This window comes from Vombatus ursinus, unplaced genomic scaffold, assembly GCF_900497805.2.
Source record: "Vombatus ursinus unplaced genomic scaffold, bare-nosed wombat genome assembly UNPS02004691.1, whole genome shotgun sequence".
NCBI classification, from domain to species: Eukaryota; Metazoa; Chordata; class Mammalia; order Diprotodontia; family Vombatidae; genus Vombatus; species Vombatus ursinus.
This window is the reverse complement of record NW_020944469.1, coordinates 1,409,373-1,430,921: the sequence shown is the minus strand read 5'-3', so window position 1 is coordinate 1,430,921 and position 21,549 is coordinate 1,409,373. Positions and strand designations below refer to the sequence as shown.

At 36.1% G+C, this 21,549-nt stretch overlaps 1 protein-coding gene across 8 annotated transcripts in view; it reads left to right on the top strand.

Moving 5' to 3' along the window:
• ATRX (ATRX chromatin remodeler) overlaps positions 1-21,549 on the top strand; it is a 207,641-nt gene that overhangs the window by 75,779 nt on the left and 110,313 nt on the right. For 4 of the 8 annotated variants that reach the window (XM_027840148.1, XM_027840132.1, XM_027840166.1 and 1 more), the window contains 4 exons: positions 516-629; positions 7,087-7,196; positions 16,493-16,560; positions 17,325-20,365. In XM_027840148.1, the coding sequence (XP_027695949.1) occupies positions 516-629; positions 7,087-7,196; positions 16,493-16,560; positions 17,325-20,365 (3,333 nt within the window). The remainder of the gene's footprint in view (positions 1-515; positions 630-7,086; positions 7,197-16,492; positions 16,561-17,324; positions 20,366-21,549) is intronic. The other 4 variants (XM_027840178.1, XM_027840188.1, XM_027840172.1 and 1 more) reach the window with 3 other exon arrangements.

The window sequence follows — 21,549 nt, the reverse complement described above, 5'->3', positions numbered from 1 at the left end:
TGTTTGGGATATGCTGATTTACAGAACAGTGTAAACATCTAATAGCAATATACGCTACTTCAGTGCCCATGGAATATAATTCTTTTCTGAGTTGACCACCTATAAGTGTGAAAGAGAAATTTGGTTTCCAGGTTGGATCATTTAATTATTTATTTATTTGGCCTCCTTAATACAACTCCTGTAAAGTCCATTTCTCATGATTTTTTTTGTGTGTGATATGAACACTAGAGTATTAAGAACTGGACTCAATTCACACGTTATTTTATGTTCAAGTCATAATGATTTTATTCAGTCTTTGTGAACTGTATTCTAACAGGTAACCTGGTTGTTAACACTTGGCCCTTTTTCCATTGCCCTATTCCACTTGTTTCTAAGAGTTCCTCGTAAAAGAGTGTTGAAAACTTGAAAGAACAAAGTTGTGTTAACAGCAATGTTAGCTTGATCTGAAGTCTTGCACTTCACATGCACATTTAAGATGTGTAATGGTTTTCAATTTCTAAATGAAATCATTCTAGGTACAGTGGTTGTACAACCAGAGCCAGTGCTGAATGAAGACAAAGATGATTTTAAAGGGCCTGAATTTAGAAGCAGAAGTAAAATGAAAACTGAAAGTCTCAAAAAACGCGGAGGTAAATACAACTGCAAAAAAAAATAAAAAACCTAAGTTCAAATGGCTGTTTATGACCATATCGGGAAATCTCTGTGCTTCTTTAAAAATACCTCCCATCTTCAGCCGTGTTTATTAAAAGCATTACTTGAGAGTAATCTCCATTTCTCTTTGCACTTGGAAGCACAGAATAGAATGGTTCATCTTGTGTCTGAGTCCCTTGCCTTTAATGGCTAATGGGTTACCTCGTGCCTTTTTGTATTACCTTCTTTCATCTTGGATTATTTTAACAGTGGTCAGCCCTGGGAAGGGGTTTCAGGCCTGTTGATAGTTTTCATGTTCCTTTAAATAAGGAGATACCTATATAAATATGTATTTATACATATTGTTTCATGGGTTACCATAAACCACAATGGTTTTTAATGGTTAATCGGGAAGCCCCAAGTTTTATGTAGTTCTGGGGGCTTCATTTTTGGGCTTTTTTCTCATGTCATCAATGAAGTATTTTGATGGAAGATATTTACCACTGTTGCCTCAGTCCTGATAATAGAAGAACTAGGAAGACATGGAAGATTTCTCAATCTTAATGATTTCAGGAAATATCCACTCATTTATCAATGAGCAAGAATGAAATTATGAATCACCTATCAGGGGCTTCTCCTACCTAAAATGATAGCTCTCCTGTACCTACTTGTCTTGTACCATTAAAACAAAAGACAACTGATTAGAAAGCATTCGCATTAGAAGTTAGCCTTTTCCTTTACCTGTAGATTAATAGGTAAAATAGTATATCCATGAAAATCTGCAACCAAACAATTCCCCAAACCCTAGCACCTCTCACCATTCTCTCACCAACTACTCAATCCATTCCATAACCATGATTTGACCTTTAAAGGATAATAGCTTGGCAGAGGCTGGGTTCATTTTGAAACTTACGACTGTGGAGTCTGAGTTGTGTAGGTGTGGTATTCACATGACTTCATGAGGGGTGGGGAGAAGAGAGACCACCTTTAGCAGGTGTCGTCTCTCTCTCCCCATGAAGTTACACTCCTGTGTCTCCAAGTCTTGACCATCTTAAAGGCAGATTTTTCCTTTAAGTATCATTTTGATATAGCACATGTTGTGTTATGTAGATATGAGAGTTATTGAAAGAAAATGCTTTACTAGTGAAATCATATTTATTTGGATTTAAGCTATTGAAAGCACCTGCCTCAATGTGAAATTAGCAAAATATGCTTATAAAAATGATAAGGTATTAGTTGTCTAAGTAATAGCTTCTGTTGAAGAATGCCAAGGAAATGGTTTTCAGTATTAATGTTCACAAAGAGGTGCTATACCTCTGTTCTAATATTGGTAGCATTTGTAGGTAATCAACACAGGATGATATATTAGCCTTCATTTATTTAGTGCCAGGGAAGGGGAAGTGCCAGTAGCAGCAACTGGCCAGTCATAAACACAGTTCCCTAAAGTCTAAGAGAACTGGCAGGTTGCCAGCATGGGCTAGGACTTGTAGGTCTCTGAGCACTCTTTTCCCAGAATCCTAATGTAACCTTTGCTTTTGGTTCCCCAACTCTGAAACTGAATAGTTGGCAAAAATGAGTAGAGAAGCAGTAGTTTGAGGAGATCTGGGACAAGCACTGCTGGAGAGAAGCTTTAAGTGGGGATTGTTAGATGCAGGGGTTAAAATGAAATGATTGAGGATCATGCTGTCGCTTTTCTTACGTTCCTGGTGGTAGGCTCTAGCTATTCTTTTCTGCCCTATTTTGATTGATATATTGGTAACTCCATAACCAGTGCTATATACATTTGTAGGGACTGTAGTGCTTAAACATCTCACGTTGGTTTTTAATTTAATGTTTTCAAACTCGTAAATGTTACCTTAATTCACATAGAATTGAACTTTTGGCTTCTGCACGCACTCACTAATATTTACTTTAATATGCGAAGATTTTTAAATCCATCGGCCTCTCTGACTTGCACTGGCCAAGAGATTCATCATCCTATGGCCAACTGTGGTGATGAGCCATTTGAACTTAGCTAGGCTGGTCCCCAGAAAACTCTTTGTTGTATGTTACATAGATTTGGTTGTTGCCACAGAAGCTATTAGGTGTATGAAGAAAAGGCCTCCTTGCTTTTATGTATGTATCAGCAATATGGCCTTGGTTTTCCATGCCTTATTGTTTTTCAGAGTAGAGCAAATTTTTCCAGGGGGGGTCATGGCAACTTCATTACACATATACCTGTTGGTAGTATGAAAACAAAAATGAGTATTCACTAGAAAAGTTTATAATAGTATTGGACTTTTGAAAATAATTTAATTTGACTGACTGTTTGGATCAGCACGTTAAGGATGGTTCAAACATTGTGCGGATCAGTGTGCTTTACTATTTTTCATGGCCACTAGTTAAATTTAGCAAACACATTCTGTTAGTTACCACAGGGACTTGGCTATAGATTGTGGTTGACTGTTGGGGTAGTGTTTTTAAATATCATTTTGAGAAATGATTATCTGTCTTCCTGGTTCCTGTCCATGATCACTTCATTATTACATTCACATTGAAGTCTGATCATTATGCCTATCCATGATTTGACTCAGGATTTGAGGATTTGGTGTTTCTTTTTTGATATTGTTAGCCAGTGGACATACTCATATTAATTTTAGCTACACAGAATACATTCTAGTCTTTGCCTAGTATCTCACAAATATCTGGTTTCTTTCTCAATAATCTAGTTTGTTTCACTTTTATTGAAAAATTGAAGGTCTCAAACTTAATACAGATAGAATTTTGTTTTAATGACAATTGTTATAATGCTTTATTAAGCTGTTTTCACATTTTACCCGCTAACACATCACTGATTCTGTTTTACTCATGTGGTCCCAATGAATCTGTTACGCAAGAAATGCTGTATAGAAGATAACCCTTCATCAATTCCTGTCTGCTTCTTGTAGATGGTACCTTTTGGGGTCAGGCATATCTCTAATACCTCTGTTTGAGTATTTGTTTAAATGTTACTGATATAATTTAATTTGTTTATATGAATAGGGATTTCTGATGTTTGGGCTATTAATCACTAAATGGTAGACAGGACAACCCGATGTAGTTGAGTGTTGACCTCAAAATCAGGAAGACATGTTTAAATCTTGCCCCTGACAAATACTGACATTGTGACCTGGGGTCAGTCATTTAACCTCTTGGTATCCCAGGCAATTCTCAATGAAAATAACTTGCAAAGAAGGTGTCCATATACATTGGTAGATACATGAAGTTTCTCATACCAACAAAATCACAGGTCCTAATTAAAAAAAAAATAAGATGGTACTCTCATTGTTAAGAGAGAAAGCAACTGTGGAATGGAGTTGATTGCTTTGTGGAACCCTAAGATCTTGTACAATAGCAAAATACAGGAAGGATGTCGAGTACTTTTCCATCTACCCTCTCTGGTCTCACAAGTGACAAAGCAATGGATATCATGCCGCAGTTTGTGTTCACTCTGACCACCTGTGGCCTGAGCTTGAAGAATAAAGGAAGAAGTATCTTTACTGAAAAGAAATTGCAATTACATTAAAATTAATAACAAGAGTTGCCAGCTAGGTGGCGCAGTGGATAGAGCACCAGCCCTGGAGTCAGGAGGACCTGAGTCCAAATCCGGCCTCAGACATATAACACTTACTAGCTGTGTAACCCTGGGCAAGTCACTTAACCCCATCGCCTAGCCAAAAAAAAAAAAAAAAAAAAAAAAAAAGAGGGAGGGAAGAAAAAAAGTAAAAAAGGGGCAGCTAGGTGGCGTAGTGGATAGAGCCACCAGCCTTGGAGTCAGGAGGACCTGAGTTCAAATCCAACCTCAGACACATTATACTTACTAGCTGTGTGACCTTGGGTAAGTCCCTTAACCCCAATTACCTCACCAAAAAAGCAAAAAAACAAAAAAGCCAATAGTGTGAATTTTATTCAGAAAATCTTGTAGTACATGTAGATATTGTTACAGCCATACAAATATTTCATTTCTCATGAATCACTACTCTGAATCAGGCAGAACTCTTCTTTTATCATCCCTTCAGTTATCTTATTGTTGGTTACTTAATGTCTACCTAACATTGAATTTCCAGAAATAGTTTTTAAAGCTTTAAGAAAACATCCAGTCATCCCAATTGAGATGTTTCTTTTTTTATGGGGCTGGTATACAGTATGCTAATTTTGATGGCCCTTCAAGATCATGAAAACATTTGGGCAGATAGTCTTATTCACATGGAATTCTTGAGTGATAACATCTGTTGAGCAGGCAATTAAAAACTGAATTTTGTAGGGAAATTTTCAATTGAATCCCCCTACTTTTCCTTAACGTTTCATAATGTTGAAACTTTTTTGTTTCTAATTTGCTTGGAAATTTTGTGAAATGCAACCATTATTTTGTACCTGTTTTACTTAAACAAGTTAACTAGTTTTTGTACGTCAAGTGAAACTGTTATTTTTTTTAAAGAAATGATTGTTATATGAATGGTAGCAATCATTTTCTTTTTTTTTCCTGAGAGAGAATCTATTATTTAACTTGAGTTAACCTTCTAAGTACAGGCAAATAGTCTCTAAACTGGATCTTGAAGCTTTCATGAAAATTGATACTCACAGAAGGCAATTAAATTGGGTGATATTTTGACCATAACATTAAGTGAATACATTGGCTCTACCAAAGAGCCACTAGTTACTCCTACTAAGGAGTTTGTGCTCCTCCTCAGAGCTTGCAAGTCCAATCACAGTTTGCTCCAATTGTGCATTAAACAAAGGAACCATCTATCCTCTTGCATCTTGAGCGACAAAGATGTGGTGATAGGTGATTCCTTTTATTTGTATTTGTTGCTGTTTTGAGCCAGTTCCCTTGAGGTGTTTCTGAATATAGTTTATTTCCTTTTTTCCCAGCCTTTATGAAATTGTAGTACTAGTACACATTAAGCAGTTACTTCTTGGGAATAGAGTAATGGTAGGTAGTGTTGACAAAATTGCTTGACTTAAGGAAGCCATTGATTTCAATTGAAGAAACATTTATTAGGCAGTTTTGGGGACTCCATGTCATAGTGTAGCAGGAGAATATTTGTAGCAAAATCTAAAGGAGAATAAAAATAGGATAAGAATAGGGTTTTCTTAAAACCATTTGAAAGAATACATTTTTAAGCTCGTTAATATAATAAATTAACAGGATCAAAAAACAAAATCATACTGAAAATCTTTAACAGATGTAACTGAACAGGTAGTTAAAAGGCAAAGAAAATGCTTTCATTCTGTGACCTTCTTTACTTGCCTGAAGCTTTGTCAGCTTTGGCCTTTTCTTTCTTCCCTTCCCCATCCCTCTACCCTCCTTTTCCCTCTCCCCTTTCTTTGTTTTTTTCTACACCAATTGACAGTGGATAGAAAGCTGGCCTTGAAGCCAGAAAGACCTGGACTCAAGTCCCATGTCTTTCACATACTAGATGTATATATATATCCCTGGACAAATCACTTAACTTCTTTAGGCACCTAAGACTATAACAGGTGAGAAAAGTGCAGGCCTACATTGTTGGAAAGAGTTTTTCTCACCTGGGAGTTTCTAATACTAATGAAACCCCTATCCTTTTCTTTTAATTTTAAAAAAGTAGTTGTTCATCTCTCCACATTTAGATATGTATACATTTCTGTTTCTGTCCCTTTCATTCTGTATCATCTCATGAATCTTCCTCTGTTTCCTTGTGTGCTTCATTGTCATTGTTTTATTACCACGCAATATTTTTTCATGTTAATATGATGTTCAGTCATTCTTCTGTTGTTGGGCAGAAGTGGTCTCCAATTTGTTACTTGAAAGACAGAAGTCTTTTGTTATGATGCTTTTGAGATAGCATCTCATTAAAAGAATTGCTAGGTAAGATGAGATGAGCAGACTTTTAAATTAGTGCACGTTGTTCTACAAAACCATTTCCCTGTTCTGGAGTCCTATCGACAACATAAGAGTTTGTCCTCTGCCCATTTGTTTTCTAGCCTTGCCAACCCTGAATCCACAGCGTTATAAGCCTAACATTGAGAAACTTGAATGAATACCTCTATGTCTGGGGATGGGGGGGAGTGGGAGAGTGGGGAATATAACTTGGCATCTCCAGTATTTATGTAGGAACACAAAGATAGCTAATACATAAATGTCAATTTCAATTTTAATAGGGCTGGGAAGGGAAATGGAAGAATACTTTACAATGCTTTAGCAAAAAGGAAAAAAGCATCTGTTGCTGTCTTTGTAACTTCTGAATAGATTTGGCATAGGTTTTATCCCAAGTTTCAGAAATTTTAGACTATTATAAAAAGTAAAGTGTATATTTATTTTGTTGTTGCCACTCTACTTATAAAGAAAATTATGTTCTAGAACAAGACACTAAAATTTCAAAGTGTAGAATGATCATAAAACAGTGAATTCTATGTATTCAAATGTCTTATTTCTGAATGATGGGAACATTTCTGTTCTAGAAGAAGGGCTGCATGGAATTGTGAGCTGTACAGCTTGTGGACAGCAAGTGAACCATTTCCAAAAAGATTCAATTTATAGACACCCTACACTGAAAGTCCTGATTTGTAAGGTATGTATCTGTGATTACTGGAGAGTGATCTTTTAAAAAGAATGTTTGAAGAGTTCTGTGTTTATCATGAAGCTTACCAAAGGTAAATCAGTGAATTGCTCTCTTAATATTTTAAAAGAGGCAATTATACTTATTATGTTTACACCATAGGAAATTTAGGTAGAAAGGATTTTACGAACTTTTTAATTATTTCTTTGAATCTGTGATCTTCAATATGGGTATTTCCTTTATTGGTGATGATCTTATTCATTCCATCAACCTTTTCAAAGGGATTTGGATTAATAGAAGTGATTTTTAAATTATTAATATGCAGAGTCAGGCATTCTGGAACATATATTGCTGTATATTTTATAGACCTTTCTACTAAAATAGAAGGCTTTATCATATGTGATATGAGTGTCCTCACTTTTGGAAATGTGAGCCTGAATTTTACTTATCTCTGAATCCTTTACGCTTCCTCTTCTCTATTATTGGAGGATGCAGTCTACATGTCATTTTATGTAATACATGTGATAGAATTTTAGAATTCTGGAGTAAGTTTGGTAAAGCTGGACTGGAAAAATTGTACTGTTTTATATTTTGAGAACGTTGATGTCAGTCTGTATCATTTTCCAGTTTTATGTAAATTAGTCTCTCTCTTTCTCTTTCTCTCTTTTTTTTTTTTTTTGCTTTTTGATGAGGCAATTGGGGTTAAGCAACTTGCCCAGGGTCACACAGCTAGTGTGTGTCATGTATCTGAGGCCAGATTTGAACTCAGGTACTCCTGACTCCAAGGCCGGAGCTCTATCTACTGCGCCACCTAGCTGCCCCTCTAATTTAGTTTTTCTCAAAAGTCTGTTGGGGCATCTAAGTGGCAAAGTGGATAGAGCACTGCAGGAGTTCCAGTCTGGCCTCAGACACTTTCTAGCTGTGTGACCCTGGGCAAGTCACTTAACCCCAATTGGTTTCCCCTCCACCTCCACCCTAGATAAAACCCCCAAGACTCTTAAGGCATTGTTACTGAACGTAGCAAAATCCTTTAATTTTTGATAGATTGAATTTTATTACTGATTTAAAGTTTGGAGGGAAAATGTTGGTTTTTAAATAAATGAATACTCTTGACTAAGGGAAATTAGCTATTGAGTGTGGATGTAGAACCTCAGGTTCCCTTGATCAAGTAGGAAAGTAAAAACAGATCAAATTATGCTGTCTTCTAAACTTGTTGTTTTGTATTTTAATATAAAGAATAGTGGTATTTTTCCCTCTGTGGTACCATACAAATAAAAAAAAAATAACATCCTCTTTTTATGGTTCTGTGGGATTACAGTTTTCCAGATAAGGATTAGAATCATAGAACTTTATCTGAATGGGACCTCAGAGGTCTTGTATTTCAACCTCATCATTTTTCACATGAGGATACTGAGGCCTAACGATGTTAAATGACTGAAAAAGACCCAGACACAGGGGAACAGACTTATGATATACCTATGACTCCAACTAGTTTTTTTTTTGTTTTTTTTGTTTTTTTTGTTTTTAGCATTTCAGAACTTCATCTTAAGAATTTTACATTTGGGGACAAAAAAAAATCCCCAATAGGAATGGAATCAGACTTTTTTCCTTAATGTGGGCATGATTAAGTTTATTCTATAGTGTTAGATGTGTTTATACCAAGATGATATAGTTTGCTCATATCTTAGTATACATTTTAGTTACAACTACTGCGTACAGCTGTCAAATAAATTGTGGTTCTTAAAACTTCGTTTTTCTGACCTATTGTTTTGTTTGTTTTCTAACATTTGATTTTGTTCTGTTGTGTTGTGGTGACCCTTCCTTTCTTGAAGGCTTTGCCTGTTGAGCTCAGGATCTGGCCAGTTCTATCATGCTCTGAGTTTGGGCCAACTGACAGATTGTGTGTCTGTACTAACTTAGCTGTGTTTGTTGAGACTCTTCAACCAAGTTGTCTACAAGATGACTAATATTTTGGCCAGAGTAACTTGCCAACACAATTTGTTACGTTTTTGAGGGCTGCAATCCATATCAGTGGTGGGAATACTTAGAGTGAGGAAATCATAAGATGCATGAAATACTGGATTATGAAAAATTTCGCAACAAGTTGAATCCTAAGATTATAGAGCTGTAGATGAGGAAACTGAAGCCCAGAGTGATTTGTGCAGCATCAAAACTAGTTGATGGCAATGCTTACAATCTTCAGATTCCTCTTCTAGTGTTTTTCACCCTATTATGTCACTGTCTCCCCTAACTCTTGTCTCCATCTCATAGTAACATTCCACTTGTTTTTATTATACTTTTAATTATACCAGTTATGTGCTAACTTGAATAATTACCCAGTTATAATTTGGTCATCAGAAATCAATCAATAAAGGTGCTAAAACATAACCAGGCATCTCGATTGTTTTTGTAGTTCCTAGACCTGGAGTTAGGAAGACCTCAGTTCAAATTTGGCGAGGTTTGTGAGCTGGGGCAAATCACTCAACCTGTGTCTGTCTTAGTTTCTTCAACTGTAAAATGAGAGTGATTAACAGGACCTAACTCAAAGGGTTTTTGTGATCATCAGATAAGATAACATTTGTATAGTGCTTAGCATAGTGCCTAGCACATAGTCAACACTGTAGAAATGTTTATTCCCTTCCCTTCCCCAGAAGGCTTTGATCTCCAATTTGTTTTCTTTGTGGTTTGTGCTCTACTTGTGTCCAGAAAGATCTTCCCCACCAGCAATCCATGTTTTTTTCTTCACCTTGTTAGATCAGTGCTAGTATACAATTAACCTCTCTTATATGTTGTTTCTTCTTACCTGAAATTATGGCAGTTCAGCAGCTATTGTTGTTGTATTCTGTGTGTATTGGCTTGTCTTTCTTTTCCAGTCTCTTTTTTTCATAGTTGATGCCGTTTTCTTTTGTCTTTTTTTTTGTCACTTTCAGTTTTATTGATATGTTTTATTTTTATATTACCTGCATTTAGATAGAGATCTCTTGTAACAAAAGAAAACAGTTAAGTAAAACTAATAATACAATGAGTAACCTCACCTGAAAGTGGGAGCAACATTTCACATTTGTAGCACCCCAATCTATTTAAAAAAAGATTAACCAAAAATATTTTCTCTCTGACCTACCCCCTACTCATTGAAAAAAAGAAAAAACCCTCAAATTTCTCCTAACAAATATGCATAGTTAAGCAAAGCAAATTCCCTCAATGGTTGTAGACATATCTCATTCTGCACCATTGGTCAGTATTTTCTCTGTAATAAATAGCATGTTTCATCATCAGTCCTCTGGAATCATCTAGACTTATTGTACTGATCATAGTCCTCCCTCACAAGCTTTCAAAGTTGTTAGTTTTTGCAGTATTGTCATTGTATAAATTGTTGTCTTGGTTCTTCTCATTTCATTCTTTGTTAGTTTAAAAAATTCCTCAAAATTGTTCATTTTAAAAATACTGATATTATAGTATAAATTGTTTTTCTGGTTCTGCTTCTTAATCAGTTTATATATGTCTCTTCAGTGTCTTTCTGAAATCATCTATTTTCTTATTTCTTATAACACAATAGTATTTCATCACATTCATATCCTAAAACTTATTCTTCCATTCTCAGTTGTTGGATATCTTAATTTCCAGTGTTTGGGTTGCTACAAATATTTTTGTACACATAGGACTTTTACTCTCTGATCTCGTTTGGGTATTGTCCTATATTTGCGAAACATGAATTTTGTTCTGAATGTGCTGAGTTTGAGATGTTTAAAGGCATCCACTTAGAGCTATCCAAAATGCACTTGGTTGCATTTAACTGAGGCTCAGGAGGGATACTGGCTGGATATATGAATTTGGGAATCATTTACACAGAGGTGATGATTAAATACATGGGAGCTGATGAGATCATCAAGTGTGATAACATAGAGGGATGAGAACAGGCCCAGGATAAAGCATTGGGGTATATACCCTGATTAGTGGGTGTAGGATGGATGAAGAACCAGAGAGAAGTGAGAGTCAGCAGTATTACAGAAATTTAGAGAGGAGAGAGCAAGTTGATGCCATTTGCAAAGGCCCACTACCTGAGTTTCCCTTTCCTATCCTCAGTTATCATCCATGAGTAAGGAGTCACCCCCAAAGTTCCTTTGAATGTAAACACTCAAATTTTGTGCTTTACAAGTATGAAGTAAAAGGGAAATAAACAATACTCGGTAGTTTAAGTGGAACTCTCCTTTTTGTCATTCAGTCAGTAAACATTTAAGTGCCTACTGGTTGGTTGGTTGTTGTCCTTCGTTCTTGAGGAGGACCAAAATGTGCTAACCTTGTCTGAATGTGAGAAAATATTGGCTAATCTTGATCCCATTTTACTTCATTGGTGAGCTGAAATGAAGAAAAGTCAAACTATTTACTCGAGTAATTTTAAAACATTTTATATTGGGAAATATGAACTGAGTAGGGCTCAGGCCTAGCGATGTCACTCTCTATTCCATTACTCCCAAAATAAAAGAAGCATAGATACCTTACCCTTCTCACTTCTTAGGGCTTATTTTTTAATCATTATCCCCATTTTGCAGCTCTCCAAAACCCTGGCCAGTGCTTAGCACAGTGCCTAGAACACAATAGGTGTTTAAGAAATGCTAGTTGACTGACTAGCTTTGGAATTTCTGTGCTTCCTTTCTTTTGCCTTGGCACAGGAAGGAGCAGAGGTCAGATTTTTTCTGCTCCTGAGATAAATTACCCAATCTGATAAAACTCAGTAATAGTACCAATATTTGATAGTTATCTTGCCCTTTAAAGGGCTTTTGTGTACCCACGTGCTCTAAAAGCTTTTACTCCCTTTGCCAGTTTTTAGGCCCTTTGTGCTTATACAATAGGGCTTCTTCATAAAATTATTTGGCCTTTATTAACTTGTGTTAGACTGTCTGATGAAATGTGAGGAAGGCCAACCTGAGAGTCCTCATGGCTATCTGGGGATCAACAGCAACCTTGAAATCCAAACCTGAGTCAGAAAAACTTATCAATTCCACCACATCATACATGATGGTGAAAATAGTCACTTTCTCTAGTTTAGGGTAGATCTTGGAGTTGGCATAAAATGTAGCTGTCTTGTGAAAAGAAATGAGGATGTTAGGATCCATCTTACTAACCATAACCACTCCATGCCCCCTTTTAATCCCTTATCTTCATCCCCCAGAGCCATATTTCTGAACATTACACTTTAGAAAGTGAAATCTTTTCAAATTGACTAAAAGTTTCTTGATGCACAGACAATTTTCATTTATCTTTGCATTCTTGGTACATGGAACAGTCCCTTGAACATAGTTGGGCCATAATAAATTCTTGTTGAATTGAATAATAAACATTAAAAAATCTAAGTGGAATAAGCCAGTATAGATGAGTCTGGTACAAGTTCCCTCCTGAATCAGTTGAAAAATAAAGACTATAATGTTTTTTTTAAATGTTACATTCTGAAAATATCACAAAAATGGTTCTTTTTCTTTAAAAGATTATTTAGTGTTTTCTGTTCAAGTTAAATGTCAAACTTCAGCTTTTCATGTATAATTGCATTCAAGGGGCAGCTAGGTGGTGCAGTAGATAGAGCACCAACCTTGGAGTCAGGAGGAACTGAGTTCAAATCCAGCCTCAGACACTTACTAGCTATATGACTCTAGGCAAGTCATTTAACCCTGATTGCTTCCTCCTCCCCCTCAAAAAAAAGTATAATTGTATTCCATACACTTTCATTTTCTTAAATATCTTTTAGCTTTTTATACAATATGATAATAGGAGTATAAAGAAAATTATAATTTATGATTTTGCTGGTAGTTCTTCCATTTTGTCTTATGTTCTTGGTCTTAAAGCTTTAGATAGGACATATGTAAAATATGTTGAATCAATATACAAATTATGATTTTGTTTTCAGTAAGTTCAGAGTCAGATAAGGAAAGACAAGAGAATGAAATGAAGGTATAAACAAGAGCAAAGCTTTTAAAGGGGCACACATATCCTTGGTATTAGAGATTTTCAGTTCCTTGTGTCCCTCTTATCTATGTTTTTCTTGTTTGCCTTCCTGTCATGGCCAGAGTCAGGAAGAGAGTGAGAGACTTTTATTCTTTCTTTTAAAAAAAAAAGTTTTTTACTACTTGGGGTGATAAGGCCCCAGGAAAAGTCTGATTTGACTTTTTGACATAGATAATAGACAAGACAGACACAAACACAAAAGCACTTGCTAACAAAGTTCCCCTCCCCCAAAACAAAAAAACAAACAGAAACAAACCCAAAAAATCAGTGTACAACAATGAAAGTCTCCTTTTTAGGTAGAATTCTGGGACTTACATATCTTTTAGACTAATAATTTTGGTTTCCTCTTTTCCCTTTCCAACTGGGAAGATTCCTCTACCAGTTTGCCAGTCATTCGCCAGCTTTGGTTGTTTGTAAATGCTGACTGTACAACTAACCAGTAATGGTTACTTGTGATACTTACTTCCCCAATCCCTTCTTCACATAGGAAGTATTCCTGTTTCTTCATTATCCCTTCAATTTTCTGGAAGTGGGCAACTCCCTAAGAGGTGTCCCAGTGTTACAGTACTTCCCTGAAAGGGATATTGGCCTCCCAGCAGGGAACCAGAAACCCTTTAAGAGAAAAAAAAAATTTTTTTTTCAAGCATCTTAATCCCTAAGTCTGCTTCTCTAATTTACTATTACCACTTATTGCCAGTCAGTCACACTTAAACATAAATAGGAAGAGAAGCACAGCTGCAGCTTCCCCGACGGTATAGGGGCTTACCTGGCTCAGAATGTCTGGGACTGGGTTGGGGGAGGGGCGGTGTCAGGTCTCTGGTTCAGTCCTCTGCAGAGAAATCCTCCTGGTGAAAATGTTATCTGAGCTCTCTGGGAGGGCCCCCTAAAAGGTTACTCTAGAGACCTGCCTCCCATCCCCCCAATCCCTTCATGGTTGCCATTGTGTAGCGGTTAAAAATAAGGTATACTGAGGCACAAAATTTCGAGCACTATCAATTTATTAGTGAAGTGTGAATTTACCAATAAACAAGATCTTGGCTTCCTCAGCAAAACTAAAACTCTGAATGAGGGCATTGGTTCTCTTTTATAGTTTTGGGGAGTACAGAAAATGGGAAGGATAGTATCATAGATGGGAGAAAATATGATTGAATGGAATTTGGAAATGAGGGGTAGAGACAACCTACTCCTTCCCTCCTGTCCATAAGAAATGTTCATTATTTGAGTCTAGCTGTATCTTCAAGGACAGAGATAGTAAATCAGACTTCTATGGATAAGAAACCAGACAACCCAGAAGGATAGCTTGGTGGTGTAATGATACTAGACCAGACTCCCTGGTGTCCACCTGCCTCCTTTAAAGGTTATTTCCGTGACACACAAATAGAAAAGCGATTAACAAGAGAGCTGGATTTCAACTCATTAGGGCTAGTTGCATTGTGAGCTAAGTTCAGAGACAAAGAACCATGACTTAGGCGGTTACAGGACAAAATCAATTAACTGTAAATAGGATCAATCAAAAAAAGACAGAATCAATCTGATGAATTTCACTTCCTTTTCACCCATAACATACTACCAAATCACGCCTTCCATTTCTCTCATTGTTTCTTTGCTGTTGCTGGAAGCTACTGGTGAGTTCTACATTAACCTTAGCCCAATCTTCCCAAGTCTCCACCTTCCTAATGAGATTTCGCTGTGGAGTGGGGAGGACTGGAGTTAGCTGAGCTCACCTGCAACTTAGACTGCATAGGAAGGTGAGAATCAGAGAAGCTCGAAGTTGGGAACACGGCCTATGGGTCACTGCATGATAGTTATAACCCCTGAGTTGGGAGGTGCCAAGCAAATTTTCTAATTGTGGCTGTCTTCTACTTGAAGCCAAGGAGCTTTCGTCTAGGCACTAAGAAAGCAGAGCATATATAGCTCAGTGGGATTGGGATCTATTTTGGATGTTTACCAGCAAACCTTTGAACACACCCTGCCAACAGAAGCAGCTTAGAGGTTCATCTACCTCACAAGACATGCAAAATATCTCACTACCATTACAAGGTTTACTACGGACAGATCTGGTTCCATTTCACATTTTGTATCCTAACCATTACTGGAATATACTTTTCATGTTTTCCAAGTTAATACCTCACTCATAACTTAGTGAGGAACAAGGAACACATATAGGAAATGAAACACACAGACGATTCTCAAATCCTTATTTGCAGTGATTAATTACAGTTACCTCTTTTACAAAAGGCTTATGAAGTACCTTTCTTGTGAAAAGACTCATTCTCTATTCTCTTGTAGAAGTTCCCGTAACTAACAAAGTTGCTAAAAATGGATAAGCTAAAACACAGTGGCACAGCTTTTATTTAAATGACTTTTTCATTAAAGGCATTTCAGCACGTGCCTAGTTATTTGATAGATTTTTTTCTTTAATAGTTTTAGTAAACTTGCTAATAGAGCAATATGGTATAGAGCCCAAATGATTGAGGAACACTCGAGTCTTTTAGGAGTTCACCTTCTGTGACAAATTCTAGTTGTTATTATAATACCATCCTGCTACTCTAACAGATGAGTGACTATTGGCAAATCACTTAACTTTTCATCTATACGTTAGAGGTATATTGCTAATGTCTTATTTAATAAAGGAAGTTTCCATTTGAATGAAATCATTCATTTGGACCCAAAACAATGCCCCAAGCAAAAATCTTCCACATTGTTAGAAATTTGTTGTTGCCCAAATTTTTTTTTCTCTGTCTTTTTTAAAACAATATCAGTGCTGTGTTTGTATTGAACATCAGGATAGCATGTTGTAATGGTTAGAAAACTGATCTCTAAGCCAGAAACACCTGTGCCCACCTGAAATTAGTTTTGTGACCTTCTGGAAGTTAGTAATCCACTTAGTGTCTTAGGCAATTCTCTTAAGACTATTTTGCGGAGAAGGTGCTGACCTACACTCACAGGAGGGTTTTCTTTACTTGGAATTTCCCCCAACTGAAAAAAATCATGGATTTAAATCCTTGTCTCCTTCTTCTGGAAGCATTGACACTTTGCAGAGATCAAAACTTGTTCCAAGATACTGTTGAATTAGAATGTTAATAGCACTAGTGAACATATTATATAGTATAGGAAGCATAAATCCGTTATTACTTTAGTGTCCTTTAAAAATGTCTTTTCTCACCAAAAAAAAAAGTCTTTTCTTTTACTAATAATGTTTTATACAAAGCAGGTACAAACTGTTTGGCAAATTGAATACAATTGTTAAGATTTATTCAAGTTGGAATAAAATGCTCCTTTTTTTTTTTTTTTTTTTTTTTTTTTTGTAGAATTGCTACAAATATTATATGAGTGATGATATTAGCCGTGATGCAGATGGGATGGATGAACAGTGCAGGTAGGTACATGAAGAAAACTGAAAATATTCTTTTGCTTTATGGACTTATAAAGGAAAGTATAAATTATTTTTCAGGTAGATATTTATGTGTGTATCTTTTTCATTGCATTTAGAATTTTTGATGGTAATTATAATCTTTATTGAATATGATAATGTACATAAAGTACTTTGCAAACTCTAAAGTGGTAACTATAATAAATTATCATCATAGCTATAATGATTATGTTCATGGTTACAAGCCAGATCAGTGAATAGTATCTATTAGTATGTAGACAGGAGAGTCTTGATGGGATAAATTGGCTTTCTAATGGAACTCATTTCTCACTGGTAAAATTAAAGTAAAATAAAAATACAGAAAATATGTAGTCATTCTGGTTTTACAACTAGTTAGCCACTGACCTTTAGGGCAGTTTGTTAGGTTCCAGTTAATCGTTAAGTGTGTTATTTGTGTTGAGAGTCTGAGACAGTAGACTTTGTTGGGGTAATGAAAGGCATAAATAATACAGGGGTTACCCTGAAATGGAGGCTTATTCTTAAAAAAAACTTCACACATTTCAAGAAAGGGAAAATATAGTCTTGGTCCTCCCCTTCTCCCCCCACAACAGATAATGATCTTCATGTGCTAACTTGCTAAAGTGTAAATTCACTGTAGTAGATAAGCTAAGTTGTTTTAGTCTTCACACTAAATGACTCTTTTATAAGTTTAAATTGTTTTTACAGTGGTGCAATTAGGAGTAACATTTTTCTCTTTTTAAAAATTCCAGATGGTGTGCAGAAGGTGGAAACTTGATTTGTTGTGACTTCTGCCATAATGCTTTCTGCAAAAAGTGCATTTTGCGCAACTTAGGTCGAAAGGAGTTGTCTGCAATAATGGATGAAAACAACCAATGGTATTGCTACATTTGCCGCCCAGAGCCTTTGTTGGACTTGGTCACTGCATGTGACAGCGTATTTGAGAATTTAGAACAGTTGTTGCAACAAAACAAAAAGAAGATAAAAGTTGAAAGTGAAAAGAGTAATAAAATATTTGAACACGCACACAGATTTTCTCCAAAGAAAAATGTTTCAAATTGTAATGGAGAAGAAAAGAAATTAGATGATACTTTTTCTGGATCTATAACTTACTCTTTTACAGCACTAATGGTGCCAAAAGACATCGTTAAAAAGACAAAAAAGCTGGTTGAGACCACTGCAAACATGAACTCTAGTTTTGTAAGATTTTTGAAGCAGACATCTGACAATTCAGAAATAAGCTCAGTGGCAAAGTTACGTCAACTTAAAGCTTTTAAATCTGTGCTGAGTGATATCAAAAAGGTTCATCTTGCATTAGAAGATGGTCTGAATTTGGAGATCCGTGCTTTGGATGCTGTGAACAAAGAGACTGTTACCAAAGAGCATAAAGCTGAGGGTGTTAAACCAGAAACTGAAGTTAGAAAATTAGAAATACACTGTGAGTCTAAAAAGAAGGACTTTTCAAAATGTGATACTAAATTGTCAGTGAAACGAGTTGATAGTGAAATTGTTGGTCAAAGTCTTCCAGTAGTGGGGCAACCAGTACATAAAAATACTAGTGCTGAAGATAAGAAATCTAATAGAAAAGAACCTCACTTTGAGCCTGCCAACACTTCTGAAGCCTTAGACATGGATATTGTATCTGTTCCTTCTTCAGTCCCTGAAGATATTTTTGAGAATCTTGAAGCTGCTATGGAAGTTCAGGGTTCATCTGACCACCAGCGGGATGGCAGTAGTGCAGCAGATCGAGATGTAGAGAATTCTGTAAAATCAAATGTGACTTCAAAAGACCACAAAGGAGGTACCAAATTCAAAATATCAGCTAAGGTAACAAAAGAATTGTATGTTAAACTCACTCCTGTTTCCCTTTCTGATTCTCCAGTAAAAGCTGCTGATTGTCAGGAGGCAACACAAGAAAAAGAAGAAAACAAAAGTTCTGGTCTTACTCCTAAGACAGAGAACCGTAGCTCTCGAAAGGAAAGAAACGATGATGATCTTGTCGAAAATGACATTCCATTAGTTTCAGAAGAAGCTGACCTTCGAAGATCCCCACGTGTAAAGACTACCCCTCTGAGGCGACAGACTGAAGCCAACCCTATGACATCCAATTCAGAAGAAGAAAGTAATGATGGATTTAATGAGAAACGTAAAAGAAAGTCATTAGTGCAATCAGTAAAGAAGGATAAACGGTCTTCTTCTGATAGTGCCATTGACAGTCCTAAACCTAATAAGGTGCCTAAATGTAAACCATTGGACACTGTGGCTCCAAGTTCAGACTCTGACGAAATGCCTACAGTTCTCAAAGAAGTATCTATGTTGAGTCACAGTTCTTCAGATACTGAACATAATGAAACAAATGAAAATGTTCCAAAGAAGTCTCTATATGATTTAAAGACTCAAACATCCAAAGGTGACAAAGGAAAGAGAAAAAGAAAAAACTCCACTTCAGGTTCTGATTTTGATACAGAGAAAGGCAAAGAAGTTAAAAGCTTCCTAGGTTCTAAAAAGAAACGCCAAAACCATTCAGATTCTTCCAATTATGATTCTGAATTAGAAAGAGAGATTAAAAGTATGAGTAAAATTGGAGCTGCCAAAAAACCCCAAACAAGACATTCACAGAAAGAGGATTATGATTCTTCTGAAGATGAAAAGCAAATCAGAAAAGGAATGGGCAAGCAAAAGAAAAAAGATTCTAAGACTGTAATAAATGACTCATCTGACGATGATGGAGAAGACAGACAAAAGAGTTCTTGCTTTTCAGAAGATGCTGTTGATAAAGAAAAGATGAACATGGAAGTAGGAGATCAGATACCTAAGAAAGATGCATCGACTTCAGCTGATGCTAGCAAAGCTTTCGTGAAAGAAGAGCCTTGCACTTCTCCTGAAGGCAGTAAGGAGACAGAAGCTACTGAAAAAAATAGCCGTCTCAAAAACAAACCTTTTAGGAAGGCACAGGAGGGTTTGTTTGATGATGTTGCTGGGAAGTCCTCACAGAAAGAGGAAAGTGGTGAATCTTCTGATGATGATAAGAAACAGAAAAAAAGAATTGAATCAAAAGAAAAGAAAACTGCAAACTTGAAGGAGATTCCCCACCAGGAGAAGGATGAGGCATCATCTGATGGTACTGAAAAATTACTTGAGAAAGTAGACAGTTCCCATTTGCCTGAAGATCTTGATCAGAATAAGCAAGGTTCAACTGAAGTGGAAAAGAAAAGTAAAAAAGTAAGAGAGAAAAGTTCTAAAAAGAAGGAAGAATTATCCGATGATACTGAAAAGTTACCAGGGAAAGGAGAAAGTGGTGATTTTTCTGAAGGTAAAAAAGGAATATCTGGCAAGGAAAGGAAAAAGGAAAACTTAGGGGAGAAAAGTTCAAAGACTGCTCAAGATGGTTCATCTTCTGACATTGAGAAGGGTCTCACAAAAGAAGAGTGCTGTGATTCTTCTGATGAGAAGAGAAGGAAAAGGATAGAGTCTCGGGAAAGGAGAAACCTAAGTACAAAAAGAAGTATCACGATAAAACAAAGTGGTTCATCGTCTTCTGATGCTGAGGAGATGTATTCTGAGGACAGTAAACAAAGGAAGAAACTATCCCTGGCCAAGAGTAAGAAAAAAGAAAATGTAAAAGACAAAAAGAAAAAATCTCCCCGAAGAAGTGCTAAAAAGCAGCAAGAAATTGTGAGTTCTTCCTCTGATGAAATGGTAGATGATGACCGTAATTCCACAGGCGAGGGGAGCAGTGATGAGCAGAAAATTAAGCCAGTGACAGAAAATCCTGCAATTTGCCATTCTTCAGGTGTGGAAAAGATAGATTTTTAAAACATTTCTTATTTAAGGCATTTTTTATTATAGTGTACTATGATGGTAGTAGATTATTTCTGGTAGCTTATTTATTTCTACTTATACCTATTCAGTACTGCAATATAATTTTTCCAGGGGAAGAATTTTTTTCCCCTCACATTTAAGAATACTTTTTGATACTATATTTTAGAAGAGATTACCGGCTTTTCCTTTTGCTGCACAAAAGGTATTTGTGACACTGCTGCTGTCTTGTCACATAATCAAGTGCGTCAGGATAAATAAGTTCATTTCTGTTATGTTTAATGCCTGAGGTGAATGAGTGTGAGCCTCCTTGAGTGTAGGTGCTCTTTGATTTTTGTTTTGTGTTTATAGTCCCAGTTCTTTTGCACACAGTATGGGCACTTAATGGCTACTTTTTGAATGAATCAAGTAATTGCTCACAGAAATTTTTAGTGAAAATTAAATGCACTCAGACCTTTTTTGCATATGATTATGTTTTGTATATGAGTGTGAAAGTTTTTACTTCTGTCGGACACTTTTTAAATTGTGAAGATTAACTTGGCATGCCATGAAATCCTTTAAAATAATTTGGTTCACCTGCATTGCTATCTGTTAAAAGTCCATCATCAGTTTGCTGATGATTCCAAGGGTATTTTTTGCCTTTAAGAAAATAAAGTGAAGAAACAGTGAGGATGTTAAGAAGTCCTTAAAGTTCCTTATTTTCTATTACTTCTCCAACCAGATTGGAATACTAATCTAATTCAGGTTTGGACAGATGTGTACATTGTGTATTATTGTTGGTTTGGATACCCTTACTAAGAAATCAGACTATTGGTTTCTGTTGTTAAGATGTTATATAATTAAGACACTGTATACATGCTTTGAAGTTTCATTTCTTATGCTATAAGGTTTCACACGTATTTGGTATGCTTCTGCATTGTTATTTTTATTATTTCCTCTTGGATCTTGGCCTTTTTAATATCTAATCTGATTTTATATGAATTGGTTTGCATATAAATTAGAATTGTAGTTTTTTTCTCATAGACACTTCTGTAGCCAAAAGTTTGAATTTTAAATAGTTCTGTTGCATATTGTACTCCTAAATTGATGGCTGTTTGGCTTGAATTCGTTCTTTTGACATCTACTTAAACCCTTCTTATTTCATAATGAGCAGTTTTT